The following is a 12,621-nucleotide window of genomic DNA, read 5'->3' as shown; positions in this document are numbered from 1 at the left end:
TGCTTATTCTCTCCCCTCACACCGTCTTCAGAGGCAGGTGCAGTGAAACAGCACAAGCCATTTGCGGCCATTTAACAGGAAACTTGTACACTGGTGAAAAGAAATTTTCTTTTCTGGTGTTAACTTTCTGCAATTCTCGGTGACCCAAAAATACCCTATCGTTCACTCAGAAGCTCATGTAATAGCTGATCCTGTGGAATAGTGGACCCATCCTGAGGTTATTTCCCCAGCCCCAGAATGAGTCCTGGGATAGATAATATGTCAAATAATGTCAGAATCTCCAAGTTTATTCTCTATTCTATTAAGAAGTTTCTCATTCCATACCAAGATAGTAAAACAAAAGAAATACAACATCCTAATGGAAAATTTTAGGGGATAGTGCTAATTGGTGACTTAAAATTACCCTGCAAAGTGAGGGACAAATTGTTGCACTAATCACACACAAAAACAAAAAGGTACTATTCTTGGTGGTCCACTTTCAATCTTGCAGGCAACATATAACACATTGAAGAAGCTACTCCAACCCATTACCAGGTGACCTCCTGAAGCTGCAAGGTTTGAGGGACACTGAAGCAAGTAAAGGCCCTTCAGCAGTCCCGGGCTGTCGTGCATGTTGCCCTGCCACTTGGGCCTTCTGCAACATCATAGCACATTGACGAATTCCCCAGTGTCTGTGGCAGACCTCAGTGGGAAAACCACAGTGCAGACCATGAACGGTTAGATAAGGTCCATGCTCTCCCATTCTACTAGTCTCCACTTTAAAAGCAGCTCTTGGCTCCCACTGGGCCCTGTTACAAATTAAGGACCTTATTGTGGGAAACAGGGTCATCAGGCAAGTTGAACTGCATGTCGTAAACCAAGTGTCATCTAACCAACTGATCCATAATGTTAGACGTGTGCACGGGTCTTGTGTTATGTGGCGTTTAGGAGACTGAGCCCAAGCAGGTCTGGAAGGCACACATAAATTACAGGAGGAAGTGGTTCCAATTCCCATAATAGCTCTGTCTGCTGCTTCGCCGCCTGTTCCTCCACGCTTGCCTACACATGGCCTTATCTGGGGTGCATGGCCTTTATTTTGATGTGCCTGTCAAAGCTGTACGCAGCTACTAATGCAACTCAGGAAGGACAGGATTGTCATGTGCAGCAGAAGAGCAAACAGACTCTTCATCTTGAATTCAGACTGTAAAAGTGTGCCCTCACAGTCCCTGTGAACTTTGGGGGTTTATGTATGAGGTGCCAGACAATGCCTAACTGTGGTAGTTCCATATTAATAGCAAAGCTACCATTTGTTCCTTCAGTGTTGTCTTTTTCTATCATCATGAAACAGGATTTAATAAGCACTGGATTGTTTACCTACTAACTCTGGAGACAGTATCAGGAGAGAGAATTGACAAATTTGACAGAAAGTCTGATGGCACTTTCATTGTTTCCTTTATTGCAGATATGAACTTTTTTTCATCTGCTGAAAATGGTGGACAGAGCTGAATATCTTCCATCTGCCCATCAGATCCACTCTCCTTCTACTTGTCCTGCTCAGTGTCCCCAGGAGCTGACCTACATGGACAACATCAAAATTTCCTCTCACCCTTGGTTTCTGGCTGGCTTCAGACAATGGGAAGGACAGTGAAAATCAGAGGTAGGAAAAGGAGTGAAGTCAGACAATTCTCACAGCCCCTTCCCTGCAAAGTGATTCTTGATGACCGCAACTCTCCACAGAAGCTCCTGTCATGGGTCCCTTTCCATACTGCTCCCTGCATCTGCAGGTCCTGGTGACCCTCACCCTCAGAGGCCTACAAGTGCCTCCTCTGACTAGTTCCAAGGACTGCACCATCCCTGATTAAATTCCCTGTAAGCTACCCTAATCGAACAGCCATCTGTTCAGCCAGGGCTCTGACTGCTGCACTATGGAAATGTAATAAATGAGCCAGGCAGCCTTGAGTGCTTTTTTGATGCTTGTAATCTTTATTTTAAAGTAAAACAAGTCATCCCAGTCAAATGATTTACCTCAGTAACATTTAGGTGTTTAGGCACCAGAAAAGGTAGAAGAGTACCAGTTTATCACCAGAGTTTTTCATTTAAGAGCAGAAATAGAAAACTGAGCTAGGAGGGAACTGGTGTGGGAAGTTAGAGAAAGGGATGAGTTGGAGGTGTCACTGGAGGACTCTGTTGAGGTGATAATCTGGAGGAGATAGCTGAGAGTATCAGAAGTATCAGAGAGAGACATTTGAGATGAAGAATTAAAGGTGCAGTTACTGGTGATCCAGTCAGGGTGTAATGAGGCCTGAGTGTCAAATCTCAGGGAATTCTGAGGAGGTTGAAGGGGTGAGGGAGAGAGGAAGAAATGAGCCAGGAGCTCAGGTATTTAAGAATGAGATGTGGTAACTGAGGATCTGAGATGGGAGGAGGAGAGGTAGAGGTTGTGCACCACAGGGGAAGAGATACTGAGGGAGGAGAGAACAGACATAAATTAGGAGCAGCATCTGGGCACAAGGAAGGTGCCAACACCACCTCCAGGCATGGAAACATGTGGGAAAAGAGAAAACAAAGCCTACTGGTGGAAGGACTCAAGGCATCTAAGCTTCAGTGAGGTAACATGAAAAGGGAGCAGAGCTGGAATGCTGGCAGGGCTCCTTTCCTGGAAAGACGGGAGCGAGGGCTTCACTCGAGCAGTGAGTCAGGTGCACATGCAGTTTCTGCGACTTCCTCAACCCAGATTTTAAAACAAAAATGGGGCTTTTTGTCACTTTTGCTGACAAGGAATTCAAAGATAGCTCATGAAACTAAAGGAAATATTTTCATAAACTTTCTCCTCACCTTTCTGGTTGTCACTTTACAAATATAGACTCTAAACTATAGAAAGGGTACACCTACTCTGAGGGTTCCAGGGACAGAAATGGGATCTCCTACGTTTTAGTTCTTGGTGCCCTGTGGATCTTAAACCTTTCAAAATCAGATACTTTATACACCTACTGCTTCCGAGCAGAGTCCCCAGTAAACATCTTCTTTTTCTTCATCTCATCTCAAGGTATCACACACAGTAGACCGAAACTGAAGAAGAGGTCTGTTGTCTGAGGTATAGCCATGGTATTGACCAAGCAGAGCAGATGAGACCTCAGCTGAAGCCCAGCTCCCTCTTGCTCTTTGCTCTCATTGTCCTTGCTTCATGTTTAATGTTCCACAAAAGAATAGCATTTAGTAAGCGTTGACTGCACCACTGGAGTCCAGCAGGTGTGCAGAGCTGAATGTATTGACCACACTTTGGGGTAATTGATAGAAATAGCATACACCATCTTCAAAACTGAAGATTATTATTCCAGGCTGGTAAATATTTAAAATGTTATTTTTAAAAAGCACTTAACGATTTCTGCAAGTCAAATTTCTGGACTTTTAATTGATGACTTAAAAACTCCAGAGAAAAATGTTAATGAATAAAATGCAATTTTATATAATGTAAACTACTAAAAAGTAAGAGACTAACAAATTCTAAGACCCTTTGTCAAGGGGCAGTATTTTTTTTTAATACATATAACGTTTCCTTACAAATTGTATGCCCTTCCCAAGAAAAGTATGCATTAAAAGAGTATACAATTTGAATGCTCATTATTTTAACATGAAAAGTGATTACATGAAGAAAAACTATTGATAGCCTCAGGAGAAGTGATATTTAAACAACACAAGCCATTTGGAGTGAATTATTGAATGTGTGTCTTTTCCTACAGAGCATAGCAAGATGTATTTTGAGATATACGTATTTTCCTGTAGTAGAAGCTTGTGTAAGTTATCTTGTATTTACCACAACTTGCCAGCTTCACCCAAATAAGAGTGTGGATAGCAAAGGTGTCCATTCCAGAGCACCCCCATGGTAAGCACCTTTTCTTCTCCAAAGAGTGGTTTTGGGGTAGTTTTCTACTGATGTTGGTGATGGGTCAAGTTTCCCTCAGTCTTCACACATTGTATATCTACTAATTCCATCCTATCACGACATGAGCAACAAGGAGGTAACACATCCCAACCATGCAGGAGACAACCATCATTGGGAAGCCCAACCTGAAACACAAAGAGAAGTGGATTATGGTGTCTGGTGTCTGCAGAGTACTGTGAGATCTGGACTCATTATTATATTATGTTATTGCAAAAGAATGTGGCCTTACAAGCTTTATATATCCATAAAGGTAATTGTCTTTTATTTCTAGAAATCAAAAGTTGGGTTCAGCCTAGACGATATGGATGTGCGCCTCCATTAGATATCCCCCATTGTATCCCCCAAATGAATGCCAGTTCATTTTGGCAGCACCATTTTACAGGCACCACCAATGTCTATTCTGCCCAGTTCCTGCATCCAAAATGCAGTGGTGCCATATGAACACAAGCATGTAGAGGCCAGGACCCCAGAGCAGACCCGGCTCCCTCAGAGCAGGTCCTCCTTTGCAGAAGCTGGCATCAGCTGCTTTCCCCCATCCAGGGCCTCCTCTTTGCACTGTCCTCCTGAGAGGTGCCTGCTCCCAGGCTGCCCCCAGTCTGCAATATTCCTGGGTCCTTTCAGTCATGAAATTTTTTGCTGGGCAATCCGGTAGGGGGATGTCAGGCTGTCATTATGTACCCTCATCATGGGCAGTCAAGGCACAAATCCCCACTGGAATTTTCAAGGGAACAACAACATAAAATATCAACGTCTCTCTAATTATTAAAACATGCTTATATTAGTGCTTAGCAGTATGTGTGGCTGATTTGTTAATTAAGTAAGTTTAGGGACAATATAAACAGATATTTTCAATGAGTTTTTAAAGTACCTGAAAAATTCCATGAAAGAGAATCCATATCCATGCTGCTCTGCAATTCCTGAACAAACCACATTTGCTGATGCTCCAATCAGTGTCCCGTTACCTAGAATCAAAATTCAAAAAGTAAAATAAAATCACAGTTTATCTTGGTGGTAGGCTCCTGTTCTCTTTTGTTCTGTGATACTTTGATCATCTCACAGGCTTTTGATTGATGATTACTTTACTGTTCACTACCAAAGTGATTGCTGTGCAAATATCTGCAGGAACAAAAAAAAACACTGGCAAACAGAAAATAAATTCACTGCTTGTAAATATAGTAATTCATTTATGAATAGGTCTACTTCTGTTGGATGTGATAGGGAAGAGGAAATGTTAAGGAGAATTGGCAAATCACTGTGGGACGTGGTGAAATATATCTTTCAGAGGAAAATGTAAGTAGGGTCAACATCCACAGGAGAGAACATGTGTCTTCAGAGCAGTAGGATCTCAGATAAGAACCACCATCCTTAGGACTCTAGGTCTGGACACCTACCAGCAAATCCTTTGTGTAGATGGAAGGATGGATGTAAACAACCAGGATAATAAAATGCTTCTCTGGTTGGGCCTTTTTGACAGCACACATGATCTGCAGGGAAACTATGTGCATACACGTACACAAGTGCGGCCTCACAGTGAAGGATGTGACTCAAACCCAGCCCCCAACAGAGAGATGGGTTCAGGGAAGGGTAAATTTACTTGGTGAAGCCCACTGGCATCTTTCAGCTCCCACCCGCAGAGGTCAGTGTTTGGGGATGGGTGCACAACCCAGGCTCAGCCAAGTTAGTTCAGTTCTGGCATTGTGCATCGCTGAGGACTGTGAACTGTGAGACACAAATCTGTAGCTTCCAACAGCCCTCACTGGCCTGAGGGGCTGGCCTTTCTAAGACTGGACAGCAGAGCAGGAGGGCAAGGACCAAGGAAGCTGTGCCCCTCAGTGCTACATTGGCCCAGAACTCCATGCTGGAACACTGAGGACAGAGAGAAGTAAGGAATAAATAACCTCAGAGCCATGTGACCTATGAGGTTTCTCCATGGAGGAGGACGATGGCACCCATTCCGTTACCCATGAAAGGCCTTTGCAGGTGTGGTGTGAGTGCTCAGCTGCACACATGTCCCCCCTCCACTCAGTCCTTACACTCTCCTGAAACACACAGGCATCCAATCCGGTAGGGTGATGTCAGACTCATTATGCACTAGGCCCACAGGCTGCCAGCGCAAAGCATCACAAAGAGCCTCATCTCACTCTCCCTGCCTTTACTCCATGTAAAAGTTTGACTAGGGGGGTTTTGGTGAAAACTTCTGAAATAGCACGACACATCCATTTACATGTTTTTTCTAAGGATGAAATATATTTGACATGTCAATAATATGACTTTAGATGTTAAGAGCTCAATAAAAACCTCCAGGGTCTCCCCAGAGCTCCGAGCACACCAAGCCCAAGCCCCAATCTGCTTGTGGTCACTGTGTTTCTGATGCCCCATTTTGTGACAGTCCTCCTATTCCTCAGTGTAGTTCAAAGTGTATGGACTCACCCAGAGTTTAGGAAGTGCAATGGAGGTGGGAGGGCAGGAGGGACAAGCCCATCACCAAGGAGCGAGGGACAGCTGCCCCATAGCAGGGGAGGGTGTGACGGGCCAACACCTAAGCTGCCTGCGCAGGACAGACTTTAGAGTGGCCATAGCCAGCTAGGGAACAGAGACTCAGTCTTACAGCTCCAAGGAACTGGATTTTGCCAATAACCTGAGTGAGTTTGGAAGCAGACCCATCCTCAGAGCCACCAGAAGGGAGCACATCCTGCAGACACCTTGATCATGGCCTTGTGAGACTCTAAACAGGGACCCAACTGAGACATCCTTACCCAGAAGGCAAGAACTTATAAGATAAAAAATCCCCAAAGCTAGTCTATTTGTTATGGTCAGAACTGAGTCTGGATTTCCATCTCAATTCTGAGATCTGTCTCTGCTCCCACTTTCCCCCAACCCCAGACTTCCATTAGCTTCTTCCTAACTGCCCAAACCTAAGCAGGCTCTCCCTCTCACCCCAGTAAGCCACTCCCCATGGAAATCAGCTCACATCCTCCAGGGGCTCACAGGGAGCCTGTCAGTGGAGAGACAAGGCATGACACCACGTGGGAGATGTGCAGTGGGCATGAGATCAGAGAGGCAGAGAGCAAATGCTCAGGGGGCTGAGAATTGAGGTCCCGTGTCCCCATGAAGAAACTGAGGCACAGAGAGGCAACATGCTGTCTTGTTGGTGCTAGGAGATAGGTGGGCCCAAGACTCGAACCAGGCATTCTGACTCCAGAGGAAGATCAGAGAGGGTAGGACTCAGGCTGCATGATGTAAGCCTGAGACCTTTCTGTAGATAGCCATGCAGAGCATTTGAAGGGTTCCAAGCACGTGGCAATGTACAAATTTCATGGCAGCACTGGTCCCAACTAGGTGCTGACATACCAATGTGCCCATCCAATCACCCTGCCAACCAGCTGACTCTTGCTCTGGAGAGATTCCACATAGAGTCATCTTGCCTGGGTATTATTTCACAGGGTCTGACGAGTCTGCTACCACAGGGAAGCCAATGTTCCTCAGAGGGCCATGCCTGCAGGCCTCTATCACAGAGCACACACGTCAGTAGCTGGGCAGCATCTGCTCTGCCACCCCAAACACTGTTATTCCAGGACTTAACATGGAGACCTCTGCTTCTGGACAAAACAGAACTTCACACATGATTCAGGGTCACATTCAGGAAACTGGTTGACCTCTAAAAATAACAGGCAACAATTTCCTTCTCTCGTTTTGGGGATTAATGATTGAAAAAATACTCCCTTTGCTCCCAATCAAGATGGCAGAGTAGGAGGATGTGGAACTCACCTTCCCCCACAAACATAAAAAAATACATCTACATGTACAACAAATTTCACAGAAAACCAACTGAAAGCTGACAGAAATCTCTTATACAACCAAAGCAGCAAGAAAGATTCACATGTAACTGAGCAGAACAGAAAAAAAAAAAAAGGCATCATGATGGGACAGGTGCCGCTGGGAAGGAGCTGTGAAAGAGGAAAGACCACACAGGTGGTCCTTCTCCCTAGGAAATCCCTGCTTCTTCGCAGATGTCTGCCAGGAAAGATAGACGGACTGGAGCGGGCTGAACTCTACTCACAAGGAGAGCGTGTGTACTGGCTTGCTAGTAATCAGGGTGGAGAGACTGGCGCTGACAGCTGCTACATCATGACACTTCCCACCCCAAAACATGAACGGAGCAGGGATGCTACAATGCACAGTGGCTAGGCTCTGAAACTTGAGCTTCAACAGAGGGACCTTGGGAGAGGATTTGGTCTAGCTCTAGGGGCCCTGGAGTGTAGTCTGGGCCAAAACTCAGGGCCCATCATTAGCACACACAGAGCTGGGTACAGGCTGGCCAAAGGAGTCCTATTATCAGCACATGTAGGTCAGGGTGCAGGTCCCCCTAGGAAAACCACCATCAACATGCTCATAGCAGGGCATGGCTCTGGTGGTGGCAGGCTTTGAGAGTTTGGCCACAGCACTGGTAGTTCCAGGTGCAGGTCTGGCAGCAGTGGACCTTGTTGGCGCACATACCAGGTGGTGGGTGGCACCACAGAATCACACATCTTCAGTGGACAGCCCCTGGGGAGGAGTACACAGTGGTTCCTTTGCTGGTGGGAGCGCTCCAGTTCTGCCCACCTTTCACAATGCAGCTGGGAGCTAGATCTGTGACAGACAGGCCCTGGGAGAGCCCTACCATAGAGGCAGCCTAGGTCCCAGGGGCAGCACAACCACCTCAGTTCAGTAGTCACAACACCCTGGTTGCCACTGATAGCCTAGCACTAGGTCTGGGATGAACAAAACAGAGAAAGGGATGCAACTTTGCAGTACTTCTGGGCAGAACTGTGGATGGCTGTATGGGTGGCACTTAGGCCTGCTGTGACCACACAGGCCGCACTTCCTTCAGTGCTCACCTCCTGTGGATACAGCACACACTTAAGGGCAATAGAGCCTTATAGAATGAGACCCTCAGGGTTTCTACTCCAACAACTGGAAAACAGATCCTGCCCTGACAGGGCTGTGACAGCCAAGAGAAGGCCCCACCGAACATCCAGTGCAGGCTCTGGGCATCACTACACCAATCACACCCTCTATCAAGTGGATAAGGGCCAGCAGACTCTGAGGAAAGACATGGCAGGCATCCAGAGCAAAAACAGGCCTCACACCAAAAAACTGGACTCACACAGTCTACAGATGATGCTCCTTCATTAAAAAAAACCCATCAAGACCAGAGTATACAATTGTTTCTCCTAAATTCATAGAAAAAAGAAATTTAACTAAGATGAAAAAGCAGAGGAACTACTGCCAATTGAAAGAGCAAAAGGGAATTCCCTGGCAGTCCAGTGGTTAGGACTCTGTGCTTTCACTGCTGAGGGCCTGGGTTTCATCCCTGGCTGGGGAACTAAGATCCCACAAGCTGCATGGTGTGGCCAAGAAAATAAACAAACAAACAAACAAATAAATAAAAGAACAAGAGAAATCCCCTGAAAGAACAAACAATGAAACAGACCTCTCCATTCTCCTAGAACCTGAGTTCAAAAAGGAGGTAATAAAAATGCTAAAAGACTTAAGAAAGATTATCAATAGAAATGCAGATCAGTGCAACAAGGAAATGGAAACTATAAAGATGAAACATTCAAATAAGGCAACACAATTGCCAAGATAAAAGTCAATCTAGAAGCAATGAAGAGCAGACTAAATAATGCAGAAGAACAAATAAGTGATCCAGAAGACAGAATAATGGCAATCGCTCAATCAGAACAGCAGACAGAAAGACAAATTAAAATATGAAAGCAACATATAAGATCTAGAACTAAAGAACAAAAAACAGAGATGAACAATACAATAACTGAAATGAAAAATACACTAGAAGGAATCAATAGCAGAATAACTGAGGCGGAAGAATGGATAAGTGAGCTGGAAGATAGCATGGTGGAAATAACTGCCATGGAGCAGAATAAAGAAAAAAGAATGAAAAGAAATGAGGACAGTCTCAGAGACATTGGACACAACATTAAAAGCATCAACATTCGAATAAGTCCCAGAAGAAGAAGAGAAAGAGAAAGGGCCTGAGAAAATATTGAAGAGATTATAGTCAAAAAATTCCCTAACATGGCAAAGGAAGTAGTCATCCAAGACCAAGAAGGGAAGAGAGTCCCATACAGGATAAAACCAAGGAGGAACACGACAAGACACATATTAATCAAACTAACAGAAACTAAATACAAAGAAAAAATATTAAAAGCAAAAAAGGGAAAATCAAGAGAAATTAAGGAAACACTCCCATTTACCATTTCAACAAAAAGAATAAAATACCTAGGAATAAATCTACCTAAGGAGACAAAAGACCTGTATGCAGAAAACTATAAGACACTGATGAAAGAAATTAAAGATGATACAAACAGATGGAGAGATATCCCATGTTCTTGGATTGGAAGAATCAATATTGTGAAAATGACTATACTACCCAAGGCAATCTACAGATTCAGTGCAATCCCTATCAAACTACTAATGGCATTTTTCACAGAGCTAGAACAAAAAAATTCACAATTTGTATGGAAACACAAACAAAGGAATCTTCAGAAAGAAAAATGGAGCTGGAAGAATCAGGCTCCTTGACTTCAGACTATACTACAAAGCTACAGTAACCAAGACAGTATGGTACTGGCACAAAAACAGAAATATAGATCAATGGAACAGGATAGGAAGCCCAGAGATAAACCCACGCACATATGGTCACCTTATCTTTGATAAAGGATGCAATAATATACAATGGAGAAAAGAGAGCCTCTTCAATAAGTGGTGCTGGGAAAACTGGACAGCTACATGTAAAAGAATGAAATTAAAACACTCCCTAACACCATACACAAAAATAAACTCAAAATGGATTATAGACCTAAATGTAAGGCTAGACACTATAAAACTCTTAGAGGAAAACATAGGCAGAACACTCCATGACGAATCACAGCAAGATCCTTTTTGACTCACCTCCTAGAGGAATAGAAATAAAAACAAAAATAAACAAGTGGGACCTAATAAAACTTAGTAGCTTTTGCACAGCAAAGGAAACCATAAACAAGACGAAGAGACAACTCTCAGAATGGGAGAAAATATTTGCAAATGAAGCAACTGACAAAGGATTAATCTCCAAAATATACAAGCAGCTCATGCAGCTCAATATCAAAAAAACAAACAACCCAATCCAAAAATGAGCAGAAGATCTAAATAGGCATTTCTGCAATGAAGATATACAGATTGCCAACAAACACGTGAAAGGATGCTCAACATCACTAATCATTAGAGAAATGCAAATCAAAACTACAATGAGGTATCACATCACACCAGTCAGAATGGCCATCATCAAAAAATCTACAAACAATAAATGCTGGAGAGGGTGTGGAGTAAAGGGAAACCTCTTGCACTGTTGGTGGGAATGTAAATTGATACAGCCACTGTGGAGAACTGTATGGAGGTTCTTTAAAAAACAAAAAATAGAACTACCATACAAGCCAGCAATCCCACTACTGGGCATATACCCTGAGAAAATCATAATTCAAAAAGAGTCATGTATCACAATGTTCATTGCAGCTCTATTTACAATAGCCAGGACATGGAAGCAACCTAAGTGTCCGTCAACAGATGAATGGATAAAGAAGATGTGGCACATATATACAATGAATACTACTCAGCCATAAAAAGAAATGAAATTGAGTTATTTGTAGTGAGGTGGATGGACCTAGAATCTGTCATACAGAGTGAAGTAAGTCAGAAAGAGAAAAACAAATACCGTATACTAACACATATATATGGAATCTAAAACAAAAAAAGAAAATGGTTCTGAAGAACCTAGAGGCAGGACAGGAATAAAGACACAGCTGTAGAGAATGGATTTGAAGACACGGGGAGGAGGAAGTGTAAGCTTGGACGAAGTGAGAGAGTGGCATTGTCATATATACACTACCAAATGTAAAATAGATAGCTAGTGGGAAGTAACCAAGAGCACAGGGAGATCAGCTCGGTGCTTTGTATCCACCTAGAGGGGTGGGATAAGGAGCGTGGGAGGGAAATGCAACAGGGAAGAGATATGTGGATATATGTATATGTACAGCTGATTCACTTTGTTATACAGCAGAAACTAACACACCATTGTAAAGCAATTATACTACAATAAAGATGTTAAAGAAAAAAAAAAAGCCAATCCCAAAGGTTACACCCTGTAAGATTCCATTTATATAATATACTTGAAATGACAAAGTTGTAGAAATGTAGAATAGGTAAGTGGTTGCCAAGGGTTAAGTAGGGGGTGGGGATGGAAGGAAGTGGGTGTGGCTATAAAAAGGCAATGTGAGGGACTTTTTTTAGTGATGAAAATGTTTTGTGTCTTGACTGCTTCAATGTCAATATCCTGACTGCGATATTGTAGTCTGGTTTCACAATACCCTTGAGGGAAACTGGATAAATGGTACACAGGATCTCTTCATATTATTCCTTACAACTGCATGTGAATATACAACTATCTCAAAGTAAAAGCTTAATTAAAGTAATAAAAAAGAGAAAACCAGAGGGAAAAATGTTCTCATTGACTAAATCCATAATTACTAAACTAAATAAATGTATATAGATAGACAGATTGACTGAAAAATAAAGTTGAGGAAATATCCCCAAGTCTGGAGGCAAAAGTCAAAGAAGAAAATGCAGAGGAAAAATAATATACACATAAGTTCAATATGGGAAAC

The 12,621-nt window shown here is 43.3% G+C and overlaps 1 protein-coding gene and 1 long non-coding RNA gene across 10 annotated transcripts in view; one reads left to right on the top strand and one right to left on the bottom strand.

Annotated features, from left to right (window-relative positions):
• The window catches only part of LOC309662709, a 435,223-nt gene that overhangs the window by 387,226 nt on the left and 35,376 nt on the right, over positions 1-12,621 (top strand). The gene's annotated exons all lie outside the window — the stretch shown is intronic.
• OCA2 (OCA2 melanosomal transmembrane protein) overlaps positions 3,493-12,621 on the bottom strand; it is a 269,698-nt gene continuing 260,569 nt past the window's right edge. For all 9 annotated transcript variants that reach the window (XM_082465697.1, XM_082465689.1, XM_082465690.1 and 6 more), the window contains 2 exons: positions 4,791-4,884; positions 3,493-4,047 (listed from right to left, as the gene is read on the bottom strand). In XM_082465697.1, the coding sequence (XP_082321823.1) occupies positions 3,963-4,047; positions 4,791-4,884 (179 nt within the window). In that variant the 3' untranslated portion in view covers positions 3,493-3,962. The remainder of the gene's footprint in view (positions 4,048-4,790; positions 4,885-12,621) is intronic.

This window comes from Balaenoptera physalus (assembly GCF_965194825.1).
Source record: "Balaenoptera physalus genome assembly, chromosome: 6".
Taxonomy (NCBI): domain Eukaryota; kingdom Metazoa; phylum Chordata; class Mammalia; order Artiodactyla; family Balaenopteridae; genus Balaenoptera; species Balaenoptera physalus.
This window is presented reverse-complemented; position numbering and strand designations above follow the sequence as displayed.